The 21,961-nt window shown below is 29.8% G+C and overlaps 4 protein-coding genes across 4 annotated transcripts; 2 read left to right on the forward strand and 2 right to left on the reverse strand.

Moving 5' to 3' along the window:
- The first annotated feature begins 290 nt into the window (after positions 1-290).
- Positions 291-6,828, forward strand: LOC109801729 (putative mitochondrial saccharopine dehydrogenase-like oxidoreductase At5g39410). The gene is made up of 2 exons (XM_020362844.3): positions 291-748; positions 4,681-6,828. The coding sequence occupies exons 1-2, from the start codon at positions 407-409 to the stop codon at positions 5,371-5,373; spliced, it is 1,035 nt and encodes a 344-aa protein (XP_020218433.1). The 5' UTR covers positions 291-406; the 3' UTR covers positions 5,374-6,828.
- Positions 6,829-7,222: 394 nt separating this feature from the next.
- LOC109803028 (isoliquiritigenin 2'-O-methyltransferase-like) lies at positions 7,223-9,198 on the reverse strand. The gene is made up of 4 exons (XM_020364482.3): positions 8,568-9,198; positions 7,915-8,228; positions 7,766-7,830; positions 7,223-7,656 (listed from the first exon to the last, which is right to left on the reverse strand). The coding sequence occupies exons 1-4, from the start codon at positions 9,122-9,124 to the stop codon at positions 7,360-7,362; spliced, it is 1,233 nt and encodes a 410-aa protein (XP_020220071.2). The 5' UTR covers positions 9,125-9,198; the 3' UTR covers positions 7,223-7,359.
- A 1,124-nt stretch (positions 9,199-10,322) lies between these two features.
- On the forward strand, positions 10,323-14,092 carry LOC109802570 (tRNA/rRNA methyltransferase (SpoU) family protein). Its single transcript, XM_020363984.3, has 5 exons — positions 10,323-10,873; positions 11,864-12,002; positions 12,305-12,366; positions 12,750-12,888; positions 13,533-14,092. The coding sequence occupies exons 1-5, from the start codon at positions 10,398-10,400 to the stop codon at positions 13,659-13,661; spliced, it is 945 nt and encodes a 314-aa protein (XP_020219573.1). The 5' UTR covers positions 10,323-10,397; the 3' UTR covers positions 13,662-14,092.
- Positions 14,093-14,575: 483 nt separating this feature from the next.
- On the reverse strand, positions 14,576-20,742 carry PTEN1 (Calcium/lipid-binding (CaLB) phosphatase). The gene is made up of 8 exons (XM_020364341.3): positions 20,556-20,742; positions 19,211-19,525; positions 18,283-18,459; positions 17,460-17,573; positions 17,098-17,292; positions 16,550-16,786; positions 16,229-16,330; positions 14,576-15,033 (listed from the first exon to the last, which is right to left on the reverse strand). The coding sequence occupies exons 2-8, from the start codon at positions 19,484-19,486 to the stop codon at positions 14,881-14,883; spliced, it is 1,254 nt and encodes a 417-aa protein (XP_020219930.1). The 5' UTR covers positions 19,487-19,525; positions 20,556-20,742; the 3' UTR covers positions 14,576-14,880.
- Between the last annotated feature and the right edge of the window lie 1,219 nt (positions 20,743-21,961).

The raw sequence follows: 21,961 nt of genomic DNA on the forward strand, positions 1-21,961 counted from the left end.
TTTATTTATTAATTTTTATAATACTAACTATTATTGTTGTCGTTTAATATTTTAAACTATTTATTTAAAAGCATATACAATAGTATATAATCTATTATATATATAAACAAAATTGATAACGTAGTTACATATATAATTGTGTACACATGAATTATGATAATTTAATTTAGAATCAGAATTGATTATAGTGTGGCGTAATGGACTTTGGTTGAAAGTTAATTAATTAGAATTGATTATGAGTCCTTGATTAAATTTGTAAATAAAGTTGAGGTAATGTGATCTTGAAAGGTTTGATATAAAATCCACACAAATCACGTGTAGAGAAGAGATTAAAATTCTAGTGAGATCAAATCGTTGCCAAACTTACTGTGCGTAGTTATTGTTGTTGTTGTATTCTTGGAAGAAAATGAAGCGGGAAGAAAATGACGGTCGTTTCGACCTCATAATTTTGGGCGCCTCAGGCTTCACAGGCAAATACATTCTTCGAGAAGCCCTCAAATTCCTCAACGCCCCATCCTCTCCTCTCAAATTCATAGCCATAGCCATAGCGGAGCTCGGGGTGATGTTCAATTCGCAACAGTGGGTGGGGCCTGAAGCGCCGAACAGCGTGGAGGCCTACGTGGTTTTGGAGTCGGAGAAAAGGATTGTCATTAACTTCACCACATACGAATCCATGGTTCTCGGTGTGGCCAATGCGCACAACTTGCACCTATTCAGAAAGTCCAGGCCCAGAAGACCTACACCTATGGTAACATTTCTTCTTCTTTTTCTTCTGTCTTTTCTCATTTCCCAAACCTAATAATGCCTATGCTAACATTTTATGGCCAAAACCTCTGTTTTCATATACCAACCCACTTTTTTCAGTCGCTAACCTATGGATTTTCTCAATCACTACACCTCAATGTTTATATGATAAATGTTTCATGTTTGATACTTTAAGTCTTTAACACCCACCCAAATATTTGATTAGGGACTGATTTTATTATTTAAAATTTTAAAATTTTAAACTAAGTTTTCAGTTCATTATTATATTTTGGTTTAAAATTGTGAAACAACTAAAATCACAATGAACTCTATTTTAACATTTTTATTTTACTTTACATCAATTTTAAGAAAAGTAATTCATAACTGTTTTTTCTTTTTTATTATAAGTTGTTTTTGAAATGAAAAGTAAAACTTTTGTAAGTTATGTTTAAAGTTATTAATCACCCTCAATATATAAATGAGAATATTTATTTTACACCAGAACATTTAGAAATATCTCACCAAAGAGTTAGTTTTTAGGTATTTTTTATTAATAAAAATATTTTTGTGAATTGATGGTATAACTTATTTAAAAATATATTTCCTTTATAAATAATTATAGATATAACTACTTCAAGTCTAAATTATTAAATCTCTAGATATAAATTATCTAACTTTATCATCTTTACTTTCATTTTAATTTTTTTAAAATTATTATTTTTATTTTTTAAAATAAACATATAGAAACATGAAGTATCTCATTTTCACTAGTATATAGATAGTTTTTTTTTTGAAATAATATAGATAGTTATTTATTATAAATGTTAGTTATAATTAAATCTCTAGATAAAAATTATCTAATTTTATCATCTTTATTTTCATCTTTATTTATTTTTTAAAATTCTTATTCTTATTTTTTTAAGTAAACAAATTGGGGCACAAAGTGCCTTATTCTTCTTAGTATATATAGAGTGATTTATTATAAATTTTAGTTATATATAATAAATATTTAATTTAATAATATACAAAATAAAATAATATTATTTCAATAATCATAAATAAAATAAATTATATGAGACCATAATTTTTAAATAAGGGAGATAAATATAATATATTTAAAGTATAATATTTAGCAAAAAAAAATATTTAAACTAAATTATTACTAAAATTTAGCCTAAAATTAAGGTTAAATTTTGATTTTTAAATTACTAAGTTAAATATATCAACTTTTAATTATAATCTCTCTAATTCTCTCTGGTAGAGATTGAAATATGTGCATAAGATCTTAAATTCAAAGTATCACTATCGTAATTTAAATGGAATAAAAATAAATAAATTATGGTTGATGTAATATTTCTATAACCCTCTACTTGACATAGTTGAATTTGGAGGGGAGGAAGGAGAAAAAACATAGATTTGAAGCGAATTATAAAAAAAAACAAATGGTTGGTCTCACATGAACTATTACTTACCTTAAAAAAAATGAGAAAATTTGCCTAATGGAAAAAATGATAAAAAAAAAAACATCATTAGGATTATCATTCACTCAATTTAATTATATTCAACAAAAACACTTGATATTTCGATTTTATGTACACACATAATCGAATGTGTAATTATATATATATATATATATATATATATATATATATATATAATTAATAATTATTATTATTAGAATAAAAATAAGTTAAAATTAGATAATTTATTTTTATATATAAAAAATATTATTTAAAATATTAATTTATTTCTATTTCTTTCTTAATTTCACTCTATCATACTAATTTTTTTTTATTTCTCTTTATTTCTCTCTATAGGTCACCTTTTTTTTTCTCCCAAAATAAACCAATTAAAATGTTTTTCTTGCTTCCTTCTACTTTTCTTTCGAGCAAATTTGAGAAAAGTCTCACTTTGATCCTTGCTTGGAATGTTCTTGATTTTTTGACTTTGGATGAGAAATTTTACAAATTTAAGGAATTTTAAATTTTTGGTATTTGAATTACTTTGATTTTAATTTCTATCATTCTTAAAATATTTTGTTTGGATAAATCAATTTAAATTTATCAAATTTTAAATTGTTAGGTTGGATATGATAATTTGATTTCACCATGATAAAATTGATTTTAAAAATATATTTATATGTTGAGATTTTTAAATTAAATTTGATAAAAGTAAATATTAAATAATTTTTAAATATTTAATAATTTAAAAAAATAATATTAAATAATATTTAATAATTTTAAATATAATTTTGAATATTTAATAATTGAAAACATGAAGTGATAAGAGATAAGATAAAATATATAAGTGAAATAAGAAGAAAAAAATATGAGAAATTTTAAATTCTTACTCATTTGAAAAAATTTGAAATTCTACTATTTCAAAGAATTTCACAAATATTTGAATTTCAATTTCCTTATAATTTATCATTTAAACAAGATATTTCATCTCAAAAAATTTAAAATTCTTCAAATAAATAAATTAATCCATTTAAATTCTCCATTCAAACATACTATTATAAATTGTGAATTCCAAAAACCCCTATTTTAATTTGTTCAACCATCACATTGCTAGTATTTTTTTAGATCCCAATCTCATCTCCTCTGGCTCTGCCAGCGAGTCTAAAATTTTCTATTTGAATATGAAGGGTGACTATCATTTCTATTTTGCCAGGTTTAAGCATGTGTAGGCTCCTTTTTTTTTCCCCTCTCATTTTTTGTTAACTATCTAACTAAATGTTGATTATTCTCTTTAATATTAAAATAATATTTATATATATATGAGGAGAGTTCAAACAACACTGGTGTAACTTTTATTAAGTGTTACACCGCTCAATAATTTTAAATTAAATGCGAATTTTGTAAATCTAACCGTTAGATTGAAAATTTATATCACTTTATAAGTGTATATCAAATTTTGTTAAAATTGAACAATAACTTGAGGGTAATCAAAGTGTTCATATTTTAATATATTTTAAAATAAATATATTACGTCAATTTTGTTTTATAAGAATGAAGTATCAAATCATCTTAAATTAATATAAAATTTTGTATATATAATCTAAGAGATATGAATTTTCAATCTAACGGTTGGATTTACAAAATTCACATTTAATATAAAGTAATTGAGCAGTGTAACACTTAGTAAAAGTTATACCGGTGTCGTTTGAATCATCTTCTTTATATATATATATATAGAGAGAGAGAGTTATAATTATACTAGTGTAACTTTTACTAAGTATTACACTGCTCAATAACTTTATATTAAATATATATATATATATATATATATATATATATATATATATATATATAGAGTTATAATTACATTGGTGTAACTTTTAATAAGTATTACACCGTTCAATAACTTTATATTAAATGTGAATTTTGTAAATTCAACCATTAGATTGAAAGTTCATATCTCTTAGATCATATATACAAAATTTTATATTAATTCAAGATAATTTGATACTTCTTTTTTATAAAACAAAATTGACGTAATATATTCATTTCAAAATATACTAAAATATGACTACTTTGATTACTTTCAAGTTGTTGTTCAATTTTAACAAAATTTTATTTCAAAATACACTAAAATATGAACACTTTGATTACTTCCAAGTTGTTGTTCAATTTTAACAAAATTTGATATATACGTATAAAGTGATATGAACTTTCAATCTAACAGTTAGATTTACAAAATTCACATTTAATATAAAATTATTGAGCGGTGTAATACTTGGTAAAAATTATACCAGTGTAATTATAACCCCTTCATATATATATATATATATATATATATATATATTATGAAGATAGATTAGTGATTGCTTGTGAAATTTGAGTTATTACTTAAACCCTTTTAGTTTCTTTCCCTTAGCTTTTTTCATATTTTTAACGTTGGGTCATTTATCAACTTATATTTCCATGGTTGTAGATTCCTGGACCTCCTCTTTCAAAAGGAGAAACTATAGAGAGCCAGAAGAAACTTGGCCTCTGGGCAGTGAAGCTACCTTCGGCAGATTCAGTTGTAGTTCGAAGAACACTGGCAATTCTAACAGAAAACCCCCATGGCCTCCCTGGGCTCAACGAAAGTGCCAAGACGGTTGCGAAAAGGGAAGCCTTCTGGTCCTCTGTGAAGCCGACTCATTTTGGTGTGAAAATAGGCTCAAAGTCATTATTGGGCATTCTTCGAATCTCAATTGTTGGAGTTTTCGTTGGTCTTTTAGGAGGAATTGGTTTTGGAAGGTGGCTTCTTCTGAAATTTCCTTCAATATTTAGCCTTGGTTGGTTCAAGAAGAAGGGTCCTACCGAAGAGGAGGTTGAAAGTGCTTCCTTTAAGATGTGGTTTGTTGGACGTGGTTTTAATAATGGGACTACTGCTCCAAAGGGTAACACAAAACCTGACATGGAAATTATAACAAGGGTGATGGGACCTGAAAATGGATATCAGACCACACCAATAATTCTTATTCAATGTGCTCTTGTTGTTCTCAGCCAACGCAACAACCTTCCTAAAGGAGGAGTTTACCCTCCTGGGATCATCTTTGGTCCAACCGATCTCCAGGAAAGACTTCAACAAAATGGAATATCCTTTGATATTATCTCAAAAATCAATATTTCTTCTTAATTGCAGACTTTTAGTTTCATAGAAATATACTCTTTTTAAAATTGTATTATTACAACTGGGTGGGGACTCTGGGTAGAGAGACTATAAGTGTTTGTTTTGTCTGACTATATTTTATAATGATGATACAGTTATACTAAGATTTCGCTTCATCCATTTAAACATTCTTTTAATTGAAGAATTAACGGTTGTTCATGTTAGTTATGGTTATCCAATATCCTAATTTCTAACCAATCAGACTCTATTAATTAGTTGCAATCATAGATAGATTGTCTCAAATGCTTGGATTTCAAATTCTTTGTAAATTTTTCATTCAAACAAAATATTTTACCTCAAAGAATTTGAAATTCTTTAAATAAATGAATTATCCTATATAAATTCATCATCCAAACACACTTAACGGTTTGGTTGTATTAAGTGAAATGTTATGAAATATCCAAAAGATGCTTACAGGAGATAATGTGTGTAGAAATATTTTTTATCATGATTATTGGATCATGCAAATAATGATTATTCCTTTTATATAATTTAGATTTGATTTGCGCATTTTATACAAATTTTATTTTTGATATCGGTGTATATCTAACTTACTTTCAAACTAATAATATTTTTTTATTATAAAAAAATGACATTTAATGAAATAATTTAACTTTATTTTTTTAAAAATGAATTTAACATTGTTTTAATATTCAAAATTGTAATTACCCCATAATTGACTTCTAATTAAGCATCTATTTTACAGATTTCTCATAATTTGTTAGGTATTTTAATATTCAAAATTGTAAATTGGAGTTATAGCTTTACGCCACTCTATGTTTCTCTCTCTTTAGTCCGAGAATCGATGTAGAGGTAAGCAATTCCTTACACGAACACACTAAATTAATGAGTGAAATCTATGTTCTAATTATTATTTATTGAGATAAAATATCAATCATCTGTCAAATTTTGATTTGAGAAAAACATTTAGATAAATCAAAAAAATTATTTTACTCAATAATTTATGAGGTATATTAAATTTTAATGAATCTAATAATTAAATTAAATTTCAATGTATATAATTTTAAGACTTAATCTCCCTAATCATTCATCATAAGAGTTTTTAATTAGTCTTTAATATTTAAATTAATCTATTTAACTATTTGTTAATATTTTCACATTAATCTATTGAACTCATTATTGATGTTTTTACAATACAATTTTTATATTTTAGTATGATTTAACAATCTCCAATTTTTAATGTATTGCATTGAAATTTCTCTTACAAGCGTCATCATCTTCTTGTTGTGAGAGAATTTGAAACACATATTCTTTTATCCATTATATGAAAAGAAATAGATCAATTCTTAAAGAGTAAATATTTAATTTTTATACATATAAATTTTCGTCCCCTTTCAAGAAAGAGAAAAAGTTATATAGAGGGTGAAAGTAAAATATGGGATATTAATAAGATCCTGTATACATTCTTAAAATTGTTACTTTTTCTCTTGATAAATCAGAGTTAAAAATAATTATTTTTACGGATGATAAACAAGGAATTATAAGATTAAAACTATTGAAGTGTATATATATCACAATTAAAGTATGATATCATAATTAAAAAGTGATATTATAATCATATAATTTTAAATGTTAAAATTTTTATTGAATTATAGTTCAAATGAGAAACATTCTATTTGTTTGTGATATTTTTTTTATCATTTATATAATTTATTTAGGTTTATGTAATTAAAAATATAATGTTTTAAATTACGTTAATGTACTCATATTCTAAATTTTTGAAAACTTACATATCATATACATATATTTATCTCCATATCCAATACAACATAGCCACGTATTATATATCCGTATCTATACTCATATCCGGTATAACTTTCATTTCAGCACAATTACATTAAACAACATAAAATGTAATTATTACGGATATGATTTACTTATTTGAAAAATTGATGTGCTCTTGTTGAAATGCCAAATTATTGCTGATATGATTTACTTATAAAATTCCATCACTGCCATAGTAGAGAAGGCTCGACAGACAACTTGAAACCTAGAAAATCCAGAACGGTTGCCCAAACTCTCAAATTGTTTCTCAGTTCTTTCCCTTCCACCTGGTGTAATAAACATGATGTTATCAAGAATTGAAACCACTTTATAATCATTTGTAGGTTCTGGATCTTCTGGCAGTATGAAATCCCCAACAATGACCTTCCCCTTTGCTGGCAAAGCTTTGTAACAATTGCTTAAAATTTCTATGGCTTTTTCATCCGACCAATTGTGGCATATAGCCTAGAACAAAACAAATTGGTCAGCACTTTATAGTTAGATTTAACCAAGTTATCAACAAAGAATAATTGAAGCTTAGGTAATATATATGTTTTCTATACTAAGTACTAACCTTTAGCATCATGGCATCACCCTGTGGAACACCTTCAAACATATTTCCCCCGATATGCTCAACCCCTATATGAAACTTGATAATTTTTCATTGATGAAGTGTGATTGAATTATTAATCCCAAAGCATGTAATTGTGGTTGATTACCTACCTGGAATGGGTGGTGCGTTTTCAATCACATGTGGGAGGTCAAAATTAATGCCCTTAATTGAAGGGTATTTGGAGATGATCAATTTGAGACATTGTCCAATTCCACCTGCCACATCAACCAAAGTTGATATGCCCTCATATCCTGTGTATACTTCAAGTATTCTTTTCATATGGGTTGTGCATATATCATCCATTGCTTTGTTGAATACGTGGTTTGTTTCTGGATCTTTCCCAAAGTATTCGAACTTGGACATTCCATGAACCTTCTTGAACAGGTCAATCTCAGGATCAATGATCGCTTCCTTAAAATTCAGCCTATGTTACAAAAGTTTTGGTTACTCCCGACAATACTTATTAAGTTATGTATGTTTGGATAAATTTTTTTAATAAAACTTGTAGATGAGAAAATTAAAATAATTTTTTCTATAAACTAAAATTAACTCATTACATGAGTTAAAAATAATGTTTTAAAAAAATAATAAAAGAGTTTATACAAATTAGTTTATTCATAAACTAATTTTAATTTTTCTCTTCTACAAAGACTTGTAAAAAAGTTTATTTGAACTGACCCTTAATTATTGTGGCGATAATAGCTAGGCCAAATGTGAATGATGATCCATTTCCATATTAAGCATAATAATTAAGAACACTTACCACACCCCTGACAATGCAGGGTGACACAGAAATGATGTGAATGACGCGAGATAACCATCACCATTTTCATCATAGACAAAATATTTACCCACTGGTGAGACCCCATAAACTCTATCTGTGCTACCATCCTCATTGGTGCGAGTGGAAACAGAAAGAAGAGAGTAGCTAGCAAGCAAACGCAGCAAACGTTCAAGCCTATTTGGCAACTCATGACAATGTTGTTTTTGTGTTGGTAACTTGGAAGCAATTTCAAGGGGTGACATGAATCCACCACTCTCTTGTGAGCTTTCCTTTGCAATGATCTCAAACACGTTGAGCTCAATTGCAGCGTTGAGAGCTGCAGGAAAGACCACGTTGGAACCTAGCACCATGGCATACAGGGTAGTATCAGCGTCATGGTCTCTTTGTGGGGTTGGAGTTTCCACCACATGGTTCTCTTTCTTTAAGGAATACGATCCCATATTATATAATATATAGTTTTCTGATCTTTTATCTTTCAATGATATACATGTTTGCTTCCTTTGTGTGATGTTTTTATAGGCAAATTTAACCAGCATTATTAACAAAATTCTTCCTTCTTCCTCGTTATTGGGTTTTTATTAATTAACTTCGTCATTGTCTCTTTTGGGGTAACGTATGGTTTCTACATTCAACTCTTCACAACTCTAATATTTCTGAACTGTTTTTAATTGAATAAGATAAGATACTAATTCATTAAATACACGCCGATGATCGACTTCATGGTATCACGGATAGCAACATTTTGATATAAAAATTAATATATTTCATTTTGTGGATTTAATGAGGATTGGAAATTAACGTGTGGCACGGTGATTAGTGTTCGGTGAATCATCATGTTATAATCTCTATAGGGATGGGGAGCTCTGCTAGGATTTATGAAAAATATAAAATAATTACAATGGTCCTGATATTTTTTTAATCAATACTTTCATAATATTTTGATAGTTTATTTGGATATTTTAGTAATAAACTCTGTATTTGGTTTTTAAAAAATAAACTCTAAATATTGTAAAACTAATAACCGATAAATATTAAAATTAATTGAAGTATTGATAACCGTCGCAATATTAATTTTAATTAGAAAATTATATTAAAAAAATATGATATTGTAGTACATCAAAATTTTATCCATACTAATTTGCATAATCTACGTATATCTATGAACCATTCAGAGAGTCAGGCTTTTGTTAACATAATGTGATCAACTAAGATAAGAAAAAGAATAAAATTCAATTTTTCGTAAAGAAAAATTAGCTTACTTAAAGAATAATTTGTTAAAGTTCTCTTAAATGAATTTTTTCAATTTTATTTTTAATTTATATATAAATTAATTATAACTTATAAAAAAACTATTTTATTTTTCTTTCTTCTAAGTCATCATGTAAGTGGTTTTGAATCACCAAAATTGTGGCCAGATTCTTTCTAATAACAATTTTGTTATATTTGACTAAAAATTATATTACTTTCCTTCATTTTTAATAGATAATTAAAATTGTTATACACAAATATAAGAATGTGATAATTTTTTTTTTAATTCTTCATAAAATGATTTTGGTCTTTTTTATTTTGTCCCTTTGATTTTTACTTTGTAATAAATATATATTAAATTGTCAATATATAAATTAATTAAAATGATTTTTATGTAAAATATAAAGACATAATTAAAAAAAAAAATAATTGATGTGGTCTTGAATAATCGATAATTAACAAAGTTTTGTTAAAGTCATGAAAGGCAACTGCAAATGGATTGAGGGTATGACTTATGAGTGGTGGTGAGTGACAGTGTGTAGCTGAAGTAGGCAACTGCAAATGAGTGCTTGCAAAACCCTTTCGTGTTTCCCACTCTCTTCGACTTCGTTTTTCAAGCGCACACTCATTCGAACTCCAAGATGCTCCACGTCAGCCCTAGCCGCCGAGGAACCCGAGCCCCAATCTCCCACCGTCCAGCACCTCCTCTCAACCCCCGACGGAGTCTCCACGCTCATGAAGATGGACCGCAAGCCTCTCCTCCACGCCCACGCGCCTCGCTGGTTCCCCTACCTCGACGCCTTTCGCTGCCGCAACGGCGCCGTTTTGACCAGTGCTGAGGTCGTCCACGCCCTCGCGCCCTGCATCTCCCAGGAACGGAGGCGGAGGTTCGGGAGCGTCGTCAGGAACCGGAGCTACTCGCTCTGCCTCGTCGTCGAAGGCCTCTGCGACTTCGGCAACGTCTCCGCCGCCTTCCGCTCCGCCGACGCGCTCGGCGTCCAGTCCGTCCACGTCGTGTCGTGTGATGACAACAAAAGGTGTTTACATTGTTGAGGTGAAAGTTTAGGAGCACTCGCTTCTCGTTCTGAGTTTCACGCTCACTCTCAGATAGATAGCTTTTACTTTTTCAGTTCGGATTCACTATAACATACATCATACATGCTTTAATCGTAGTTAGTTCATAGAATTTAATTCCATAGTAGTCTCGATTTAAATCGGTAATTATGAATCTGAGTTTATTAGGCATTACAGGCATGATTGGATTAACTTCTCGGTTCTCCCTAACTACTTATAGGAGAAGAAAATAAGGACTTATTTTCATAAACTTCTTTTGAAGCGCTTCGCACTTCTAACAGAGAAAAAATAGGAATTAAAAATGAAATTAGTTTCTTCATATGCTAAAATAAGTTTCTCCATAACTTTATTTTGTAGAAATTCTAATTAATTTTTTCAAAATTTTATTTTTAACTTATATGCAAGTTAATTTTAGCTTATGGAAAAGTTTATCTAAACAGAGCCTAAGAAGAAAAATTGAAATAAGTTTCATTGAAAGCTTAAATTAGCTAGAAACTCTCATATTTGGTATGTTGGTTTCTTAAAAAACATTTTTTAATAAAATAAACCGTTTTCTAATTTTAAGTTGTAAGTTCTATTTGCTTCTTAAAAAAAACACTTTTTTCAAATCGTTTTTTTTTTAAACAAACTGGCCTGTTAGCTTATTCTAATTGTGTTTTTGAACATATGTGTAGGCAATTTTATTTTTCCTTATTTTGTTGTCTTATAAGTGTTATGGAGAAGTTTATTCAAACATGATGCTTGATTTGAGTTGCCTAAATATTTTGTGGCATTATTATTATGAGTTATGAATTGTGTTATTTGGATGTTGTTGAAATTGCTGTTATTGTTTCTAGTCATTATAAAGGGGCATTTGGTTGTGATTATTGTTAAGGCCATAACATAATCAACTGCGAATGAAATCAAGAGACTGCTTTTTAATTGAAGGGTTTTACCTGGCTTCCTTGTTGCAGGTATAAAGATAATCGCCATGTGAGCATGGGTGCGGAGAAATGGTTGGACATTGAACTGTGGGACTCTACAAAGGAGTGCTTTAAAATGTTGAAATCACGTGGTTATCGAATTGCCACAACTCATGTGGGAATGGATGCGGTATGGTTTGTTTCTGCTACTTTTAATCAAGTTTGTTGTGCTTTTGTTGCAATTGTAAATCTGGATAAAAAGTGAGGGTTGTGTTAGGCAGTTGATCGCCAACTTAAAACTTTGTCAAATCTCTATAACATGGTTATATCCAGGGATATTGTGTGCAAACAGTAGTCATAATATATTGGTGCCGTGTATTCTTTTGTTCATTTGTTGATGAATATTTTTTGGTTTGTGTTTAATTATTATAAACCCTGAGTCAAAATGTTGAAACGATATGCGGAGAATTAACTTTTTCTTGTTGTGTATAGGTTTCTATTCATGACTTAGACTGGTCCTGCCCAACTGCAATTGTTGTCGGGAATGAAAATAGGTTATTTCCTTCATTTTCTTCATGCTCTATGCTTTATTATATACCATTGGATATAGAAAATTCCATGTAAAACTTTTGAAGATGCAAATCTGAGCTCAATGTAACTGTCATATGTTCTTGTTTAGTGAGTCTGACTATTAGTACTCAAGGATCACAGGAGTGATAAGGTGGTCTGAGTGGTTTGGAGGGAGGGACATAGGGTTGGAATGATAAGAGGATGTGAGTTTGAATCCCCCCACTAACATAATAACTAACAATTAACATTTGTCGATTAAAAAAAAAAGTACTCAGGGATCACCAACCCCTCTTGACATGGAACTAAGATCAAGATGTTAAATAGTTGGGTTTTACTTTATTCAACAGTGGCTATGTTTTTGTTGCAGGGGTATTAGTGACGAGGCTTTGGAGTTATCAGATTTGCACTGCAGTATTCCAATGGCAGGAATGGTGGACTCTTTCAATGTATCAGTAGCTGCAGGAATCCTCATGCACCATGCTGTTTGTGATAGAATATCTCGCATGGTAATGATTTTAGTTGTGTACTTTATGTGGTGCAGAATACGATTAGGTTTCTTAAATACCTTGGAAGTTATGCTAAAGGAAAGTAGTTACATGGGTGGTATAAAAACAAATGGGCAACTGTTTTGGAGTTAAACCTGCACCTGACATTGACATGGCTATCTGGGCTGGCAATTGTGCTACTTGCCTTTTGTATCAATTTTATTGTGAATCGTTGTCTATACAAAAATAATTTGCGCTATTGGGAGAATGAGTAAGAAAATTTAAAATAAAGAGTTCCCATGAGAGAACAAAAAAACAGAAATCTAATGAAACAAGTTATAAAACTCTTGCTCCTATATGAAAACAGTTTTAGTTTTTAATTTTAATAATAAAAATCCAATTGCTATACTGCTACAATTGTGCATTTCTTTAATAAAAATCTTATAATCTACACAGGCATCTATAAAAGTACTTATTCGTAGTAGTCTTTTCTTCCCCTTTTTTTATTTATTGCTTGTAAAGTTGCAAGTAAAGAACTAAACAAGAACCATTGTTCAAACAAGTTTATATGACATCAAACTCAAGTCTGATTATTTAGTTCGCTTGTGACTGACTGACTTTATCGTTTGGCATTTAACATACTGAATTTTCCATAACATTTGCAGGGCCGTCATGGTGATCTCACTGTAGAAGAATGCCAGATTCTACTTGCAGAGTTTTCGCTACGCCATAACAGTAGTATGATTAGTATAGTTGAAGATTATGCAAAGCGTAAAGCAGAAATATTAACCTAAACGCAATAAGAGGAACTCAAACTTCTACTGATTGAATGCTTGGCGGCTTGCTTGTCCTGGACAAGGAGACAAACAAGATTGTCTCTGAATGATTGATTCCTACAAACTAGCATCAGCAGCATGAGGTCCAAGACTAGATTGTCCTTCACAATCGGAACCTTACCTTCTGTTTAGACTACCCAATATTTCCTCAACGGTGTGTGAACTAGCCCAATTGACTGATGGGGGATGAAGCCATCAAAAGCGCAATTGTATTTTTCTTTATGTGGAGTTTTTGGGCATTACTGTGTCTAACTATTTATTTGGATGAGAAAGTAGGAGAGAAATTTTTTACCTGTAAAATGTATGCGTTCTCCGCATTAGTGTGTCTATCCCATTTGACAGGTTTATAACCAATTTGAAGGGATCATTGAAAAGATTTTTTAAATGTACCTTGGCCTTGAAATGGGATAGCTTCTTAAACTTTGATTTACTAAAGAAACACAACTGGTAGGCATGTCGGCAACAATGCATACACTAGAATTGTTAGCAATACACTCTTGATACGCATTTTCTCTTATTAGGTGAACATTATGGCGATTTCACTGGATATGTTAATTCATTACTAATTCCATATTCGTTCTACTATAAGGGAATCACTACACGAGGAAGAAAAAAATGTACTAGAGAATCATCTAAAATGAAAAATTGTTTGAGGACGTGTCTAAACTTTAATAGAATTGCAGAGGCTTTTTTTTTCTTTTTCTTTTTTCAAATGATCGAAAACTATATTGATAAGGGTTTGCTAACTTCTGATCCACCCACAGTAAAAAGCTTTACACCATCATTAAAATGTTGCTTAATCATTAAAAGGATGCTAACTTTTAGTCTGTTGTCATAAGTCAAACTCAATAATGTACTCTTACACGGATGGATGATTCTTCAAATTGTTAAAGCATTGAAAATTATATCCAGCAAGAGAATTGGTAAACTTTCGTATTATAATGCTCTCAACCTCATCTTCTGCAAAATGCTACTCAATCACTAACATAATACAAAATTTGCACCTACTCCTCATGCCTTTCGCCTATGGAAAAATTAGACGTCAAGACAGTGGAGGAATGAGTGCACTCACTACATACACCAAGGGACTCATTGTTGGGTTCATTTTGCAGGAATATGTTACAGCAGTAAATTGGACGTTGCCTTTCATATTATGCAAAGATACGAGAAATTTTTTTTATAAGGAATCATCACTAGAATGTTCATCATTGGATATACTTGACGATGAATATCCTGCATTAGCAGGACCAAACAACAACTCTAGGCAGAAGTCAGGGCCACATATTGATTTTCCCTTGTTACCAACTTTGTCCAACTCTTGTATTGTGAGCTACAAAATAACAGTTACAAAAGGGAACACAGTCAAACACGCTGTGCATTCTGTTCTCAATCTATTTGATTGCATATGTCAAACAAATAGAAAGTAAAGAAAAAAAAAAGGTTTATCACTTCTGAACTGAAATAGTTTCCTTCAATCCTATTACAAATTTGCTTCAGCCAAAATTGGACTTATTTCATGAAGGCCTTTCTATCGTTTTTATTTTACTCTTTGGTGGTCCCAAAGAACACCTATTCAATCTAGAAATTCTATTGACCCAAATGACATGCCATATCATATGCAGTTCATTATTTCATATTCTATCCCTATACTTTTAAAATAGGTTAAATTATACTTTTAATCTTTTATCTTATTTATTAAATTTATTGTGCTCCTTTATCTTTCAAAATATTTATTTTTTTCCTTTATCACTTAAATTTGGTCTAATTTGGTCATTTTGAAACAATGATTATTTTTAATTTTAAAGCATAATTTTGGATATTTTTTTACTGATAGACTTGAAACTTAATTTCATTAAATTTACTTATATGAAAATTATTAAACGTAATTGAAGTTTAAATTAAAAAGTATTATAAACATGGTGAAAATTACATAAAAATAAGTTCAAAAAGAAATTGAAATTTAAAAAAATAAATAATAATTTTATACTATTTTCTAATTTTTTATGAAATATATTTTTCACACAATTTTTAATATGTTTATAGCCTTTAGGATTTGAACGTCAATTTAATTTCATAATTTTTATATAGTTGAATCTAATTATACAAGTTTCATGTCATAAATCAATTGAATATTACTTCAAAATTGTGTCACAAAGTTAAAAAATTATTATTGTTTTAAAAGGACCAAATTAATCCAAATATAAAAAATAAAGGACTAAAATGAACATTTTAATAGATAAAGAACTAAAAATAATATCTTGTAGCTTAAAATCCTGATAACTTACTTGGTTGTCTACTCACTTATATTTATGTGTCTCTCATAGTATAATGCTTCAAAATCCAAACTATTTTCAATAATAGACTACCTAGCCAAAAAGTATGATGTAAAATTTATGTTATATAAGCCTTACCTTAAAGAGATTTTCTATGACAAAGGATATATTGTTGCCCTTTTGGTTTTCCTCAAATTTGAAGTTCCGTCCAAACAAAATTAATAATACCTTGAATAAAGAATATGAGATTACCTGTAGTAAGCTGTTCCTAATAAAAGCTGTATTGAAACAGCAGTAGAAAAGGCGACCTCCTATCATTTTCTCGTAGAATATGACACGTACATCTCCAGTTACCTGTCCAATGATTTAAGGTTATTTGCAGACAGAACTGAAAATGGATATTGGATTAAAAAAAACTCCATTAGCAATACTTCTTTTGCAGTTTTACAAAATCAAAAAACATAAATGTGTAAAACCAATAGAAGGGGTTCTGAAAAAAAAAAATAAACTGATTAGATTGATTATTAAAGAAAGACTAGTTTCATGGGCACTTAATGGTGATTGATTACTTACTTGTATAGGTTTATCAAAATAATGGTCCAAACATGATTTTTGGTATATTGCAGGAGACTCTGTGTCCATCTGAACGACAATGCGAGGTTCTTCCGTTTCTGATTGCATTCCATCGTTATCACCTTCAAGAATTGAAATATAATAGCGAGGGCTGTTGTTTCTCTGATATCCTTTCTTAACCTGTCTACAGTAGCCACGGTAAGCTTCCACTGGTGGACGATACACCTCATTAGGAATCTGTCAATAAATAGAAACCCATCTTGATAAGTATAAAAACAAAGTCTCATATCTAATTCATTGCTTAATTATGCTCTCAAGCGTTCATAGTAATAATTAGCTCAAGTACTAGTGTTGTACGAGTAGTACAAACTTATAAGATTCCTAACATTAACATATAAATTATCCAAATTTTGTTATACTATTCTCTCAGCTAGTGCAAATTATCATGCTAACAGAAAAAAAAAATATAATGTGGCCTCCATAAACCATTCCAGAAAGATAATTCAGCATTCCAACCACTGTTATATCATAAATTGTGATGAACTAACCTCGTGTAGCTCTGAGATAACAAAGAATATTGAGTCTATGTTGACTGTATCATATAGCCGGATTCGCCGCAATTCTCTGCTACATGGTTGAGGCAAGTTCACATCTCGTGGTCCATTTCCAGTTCCCCTAGGGACAGAATTAGAAAGTAGACTTTCCCAGTATGTCACATAACGACGTTGGCTTGGTATTGATACCTGATCCCACATAAATTCTTTAGTTAATTTCTTTGGAGGTAAAAGAAGAGTACATTTCTTATTAGTTTAGCATTCATTTGATTGTCATTGTTTTAGAAAATGATAATGGTGTTAATGAAGATAGATTTATATTTCAAATTGTTGGAATTATACCTAATATAACTTACTCCTTCATTATTGGTTGTTCGTCTATCTGCATACAATTGAAGAGCCTCTTCTGCTGACATGCCGCAATAAGTTAGGTAGGCACATACCATTAATCCAGTTCTACCTTTTCCTGCCTGCATAATTGGAACCAAAGATTACAAATGACAAAATGTGTAACTAGTTATAGTTATATTAGATAGAGGATAAAGTGTTATACACATTTTTAACATCTAAATAATTCCCTTTTTGTTAATCTTAGAAGTATCCAACTAAAGCTTTACATGCAAGATTGTCAAGTGCATCGGTCATCCATATATTAGGGGAGTCCAATTTATACATAGTTTAAAGTGGAAGAAATTTACATGATGTTTATGAAATATCAAATGTAAGCTTCTAGCATCAGAAAGAGAAAGAGTTTGTTTAGACAAACTTCTCTGGACACACTTATTAGAGAAGAAATAGGAAGAAAAAAAAAATTAACCTATATACAAGTTAAAAAAAGTTTTGGAGAAGCTAATATAAGAGAATTTCTACAAAACAACTTATGTATAAAGTAATTTTATCTTATTAAAGATGTTTTCATTTTGATTTCATATTTTTTCTCTTATAAGCTTTTCAAGAGAAGTTTATATAAAGAAATCATAAATAGCCATAATTCCATAACAACTTAAGGCAATAGGTAGAAGACCTAAAGACAACTATAAAACCCATCTATATGATGTCAGGCAATCATCCTGAAGATAATTTTTGGGTTACTTATATCCCCAAAAATTAATATGATAAATTCTAAACACTTATTTGAAATTTGCTTAAGATCCTAATAGGAAGTGTGATCGCTCATACCATGCAATGGATAACAGCAATGTTTTTTGGGTCACTTGCCAGCCATGACTCCACACTTTCACAGAAATCTTTGATCATTTCAAGAGATGGAACATGGTTATCATCAAAGGGGTATGCTTCCACGCGTCCATAGAAGAGAGCTGGATCATAATTTTCTTCTATACAGAGATTATAGATCTGAAAATTTTAGAAGTGATATGCCTTAGCTATAATAACTCCTGTGATATATAGTGCGATCGATAACAGGTAGAAACAACAGCCACTATAATTGTCATTTCTTAACATTGTTATATAGTCAGAAGATCAAACAAGAAAACAATCTTGACAATAGAGTCAAGATTAGGTAATTTCAAAAACGCAAAATTAGGTAATAATAGCGTCATCCACTTTAATGAAGAAGTAAGTTACATCATACAGCTGAAGAAAACTGAATACCAGTAGCAAGGAATGGCAAACTAAAATCATAATAACCCACAAGTGTCCTCTAAGTAACAAGTAATTTTTTTAATCCAAAGAAATTACAATGACGGTGACAAGCTTCAAACCTAGGATCCTGTATATATTACTTCAACCCTTCATTATTAGGCTCACCTTAGTGGTTAAGTACACAAGTAATTGACATAATACTAGTCTTTTTCATCAAAAAAGTAAGGCATTAGTGCCATTTGAAAGAATGGTACAAGACATTAACCACTGTCATGCACTATACTAGATTAAATAACAAAGACAAACGGAACAAAATTTCTGGATTTAAAGAACAAAATATTCAATCACTGATAACCAAAAAATAGCCATGAACAACAGTTCAATAGACATACTCATTAGAGAAAAACTACACAAGTATGGATAACAATGATGAACTCCCAACACATTGAAGACAGACAAGAAGATAATATGCATTATTCATGGCCATTGGTTGAAGGTGCACCTTATAATGTTCATTATGTCTCATGTCCAACACAGACTTGACCTGCCATAGAGGATTTCGATACACTGCTCGCATACGTTGTGCAGGAAATGACATTGCTAATACTCGATCTGTGATATATGACATGTCAAGATCATAACCAGCTATAAGCATTCTTCTACGTTGCTTGGATACCAAGTTACGAATAAAATTCTTGGTAAGGTAATTGATCATTTGATGATGTATGCTCGAGCTCTCAAGTTTTGGTGTTCCCTGCTTTGTATATTTCAACCCCATTAGATTGATGGGCCAGGTTCCACACTACTGAGATGGTACCTATGACAAAAATAATAAGTTTGTAAAATATAGAGTGCTAAAGGTGAAGTGAGAGAATGTCATCAAGAAATAAAACTATTGAGTTAGAGTTTGAGATTGCTAGAACCATTGAAGTTGTGGTGCAGAAACATTTAAGGGAGAAGAAATTCAATTTGAAGGAGCCTAATTTCTAAAGCCTAGTTGTTGAGGAAGACAACCATAAAACAAAAATATTGAGAAGTTTGACATATTGAAAGTCGTATCATTAATCATTTCATTCATCAAACTTTATAGTATATTCTACTCTATTGCAGGATGTACTTTTGTAAAAGTATTCATGAAGGAGTGCAATGAACCCATAGCATTGACAGAGAAGCAACTGCTACATCCATTTTGGCTAATCAAATCCAATCCAATCACTAACTCAGAAAATAAATATCATTCTCATCTAACTCTGAAAAAACAACCAGGAAGCATTACAATCATTCACTTTGTTGGTTCCTTTTTCATGTTGTTATAATGATTAAATACGATTCAAATAACATTTTATACCTTTATATTAATCATTTAAGGGAAACCATAGGTTTCAAGCAACATCGGTTTGTTACTAGTTTTAAAATATAGTCCCCGATCACAATTGATATAGTGCTTTTTGAAGTCTCAACAAAGTGGCCACATTTGTCAGCAGTTTCCCACAATGTTGCCAATCAAAAAGCACAATTTGAAACCATAAATAAGATTTTATAACCTTCAACAAAGTGTTTTTTTTAGTAAAAAAAAAAAAATCAAGATATCACCGTAAATTGCATTTATGATCCATTTATTAGAAGATGATCAAATGGTTCGGTAGAAAGTGATCAAATTTTGCACATTTTTTGTTCTAAGATTTAAAAAGAAAATGTGGGCACATATTTGCCTTCCTATATTACTGCAATCAACAAATACGTAACTCTTTATATCCCCGTTACAAAACAAAGAAGAAGAAAAATATAAGACATAAAGAGGGGGTATGATCAAAGGCAGTACTTAATTAAGCTGAATATTGGTATACCCAAAAAATAATTAAGCTGAACATGTAGCTGCAGATGAGGGCTCTGAAATCGAAGGAGGATAAACCAGCAAAATCTAGGGCTCCAGAGGAAATTAGGAGACCCTAGGGAAGCCAGATGGAGGATGAAATGATGGGAACCTCCATGACCCATGTTGTGATGGGTTACGTTGGTAACAAAAGTGAGAAAATTTTGGGAATGGGATTGGCAGTTTTCCATATTTGGAGGTAATGATGACCTCACTTCGTCTCGATGTCTCCAAATTTTGACACAACATAACCGAAAACATAGGAAACGCTCTGTTTTGTTCTGTTTTGCCCTGTTTCTGTTCTTCCCCATTTGTATTTATATTATGTTGCCTTTCACAAAGGCAAATCACACACCCTTCTTCCTTTGCATTCACTGCTACCTACATTTTACACACACACAAAAAAAGAAACTAATCTTTTATTCGTAAAATTTATTTTGTAGTGCATCACTTTCTCCTGATTTTTATTAGATCCAAAAATGTTAAATTTTGATAGATTAAGGTCTTGTCGCTAGATCTCAAAAAATAAAAAATGTCTTATTGGTCATGTGATGTGTATTGAAACAGGAGTTTTAGGAGGGTATATTGAATTAGGATTTTAAAAGATTTTTTTAGTTAAAAAAAATCCTGTAGATTTTAAAAGACTTTGCAAAATTTTCATGACTTTTAAGACTTTGTAAGATTCTGCAAGACTTTAAATCAAGATTTTTATGAATTCTGCGAGACTTTTAAAAATCAGGATTTTAATGAATTTTACGGGAGTTTGTGGATTTTGTAGAATTTTCGTGGATTTTTGACATACGATAAGATTTCAAAAAAAATTTCATACATTCAAATTTAAAAAGAGTCAAAGACAAAAAATAATAAAAAACAACAATGTCTAGATAAATAATAATAATAATAATAATTCTCCATAATATCATATTTTCTTAAATAACATCTACTCACATATCCATAGTTATACTAGTTCTCTAAGAGCATCTCCAATGGGGGTTGCTTATAAGCAATCCCCATTGCAGATGCTCTAAGTATTAACGTCTTCTCGCTCTTGCTCTTGAGTTTGAATAATAAGTTCAAAAGTATAATCTTCATTAACCAGTAATGTTGAAGATGAAAGATCAAATACCCTGGTCATTATAAAAAAACATGTAAAAATGAAAATATAGAAACATAAGATAATTTTTTATATTAAAAAATCAGTATATTTGATACTGAGAAAATATTTATATATATAACAAATTTTATATAAACAGAAGTATTTAGATGCAGAGAAAATATTTATATATATATATATATATATATATATTAGTATTTTAGTTATATATTATATGATAATTTTTTAACAATATTTATAAATATAAATTATTCTAACAAATATTT

Source organism: Cajanus cajan, chromosome 4 (genome assembly GCF_000230855.2).
Source record: "Cajanus cajan strain Asha chromosome 4, NIPB_CcT2T_4, whole genome shotgun sequence".
NCBI lineage: Eukaryota > Viridiplantae > Streptophyta > Magnoliopsida > Fabales > Fabaceae > Cajanus > Cajanus cajan.

Excerpts from the sequence above, each read along its gene's own strand:
- LOC109801729 (XM_020362844.3), top strand. The coding sequence starts at position 407 with ATGAAGCGGGAAGAAAATGACGGTCGTTTCGACCTCATAATTTTGGGC. Across the intron at positions 749-4,680 it reads CCAGAAGACCTACACCTATG|ATTCCTGGACCTCCTCTTTC; the intron begins GTAACATTTCTT and ends CCATGGTTGTAG.
- LOC109803028 (XM_020364482.3), bottom strand. The coding sequence starts at position 9,124 with ATGCTGGTTAAATTTGCCTATAAAAACATCACACAAAGGAAGCAAACA. Across the intron at positions 8,229-8,567 it reads CCTGCATTGTCAGGGGTGTG|GCTGAATTTTAAGGAAGCGA; the intron begins GTAAGTGTTCTT and ends TTTGTAACATAG. Across the intron at positions 7,657-7,765 it reads GTGATGCCATGATGCTAAAG|GCTATATGCCACAATTGGTC; the intron begins GTTAGTACTTAG and ends GTTTTGTTCTAG.
- LOC109802570 (XM_020363984.3), top strand. The coding sequence starts at position 10,398 with ATGAGTGCTTGCAAAACCCTTTCGTGTTTCCCACTCTCTTCGACTTCG. Across the intron at positions 10,874-11,863 it reads TCGTGTGATGACAACAAAAG|GTATAAAGATAATCGCCATG; the intron begins GTGTTTACATTG and ends TCCTTGTTGCAG. Across the intron at positions 12,889-13,532 it reads GTGATAGAATATCTCGCATG|GGCCGTCATGGTGATCTCAC; the intron begins GTAATGATTTTA and ends TAACATTTGCAG.
- PTEN1 (XM_020364341.3), bottom strand. The coding sequence starts at position 19,486 with ATGGGGTTGAAATATACAAAGCAGGGAACACCAAAACTTGAGAGCTCG. Across the intron at positions 17,293-17,459 it reads GAACAACCAATAATGAAGGA|GTATCAATACCAAGCCAACG; the intron begins GTAAGTTATATT and ends ATGTGGGATCAG. Across the intron at positions 16,787-17,097 it reads TTATCTCAGAGCTACACGAG|ATTCCTAATGAGGTGTATCG; the intron begins GTTAGTTCATCA and ends ATTTATTGACAG.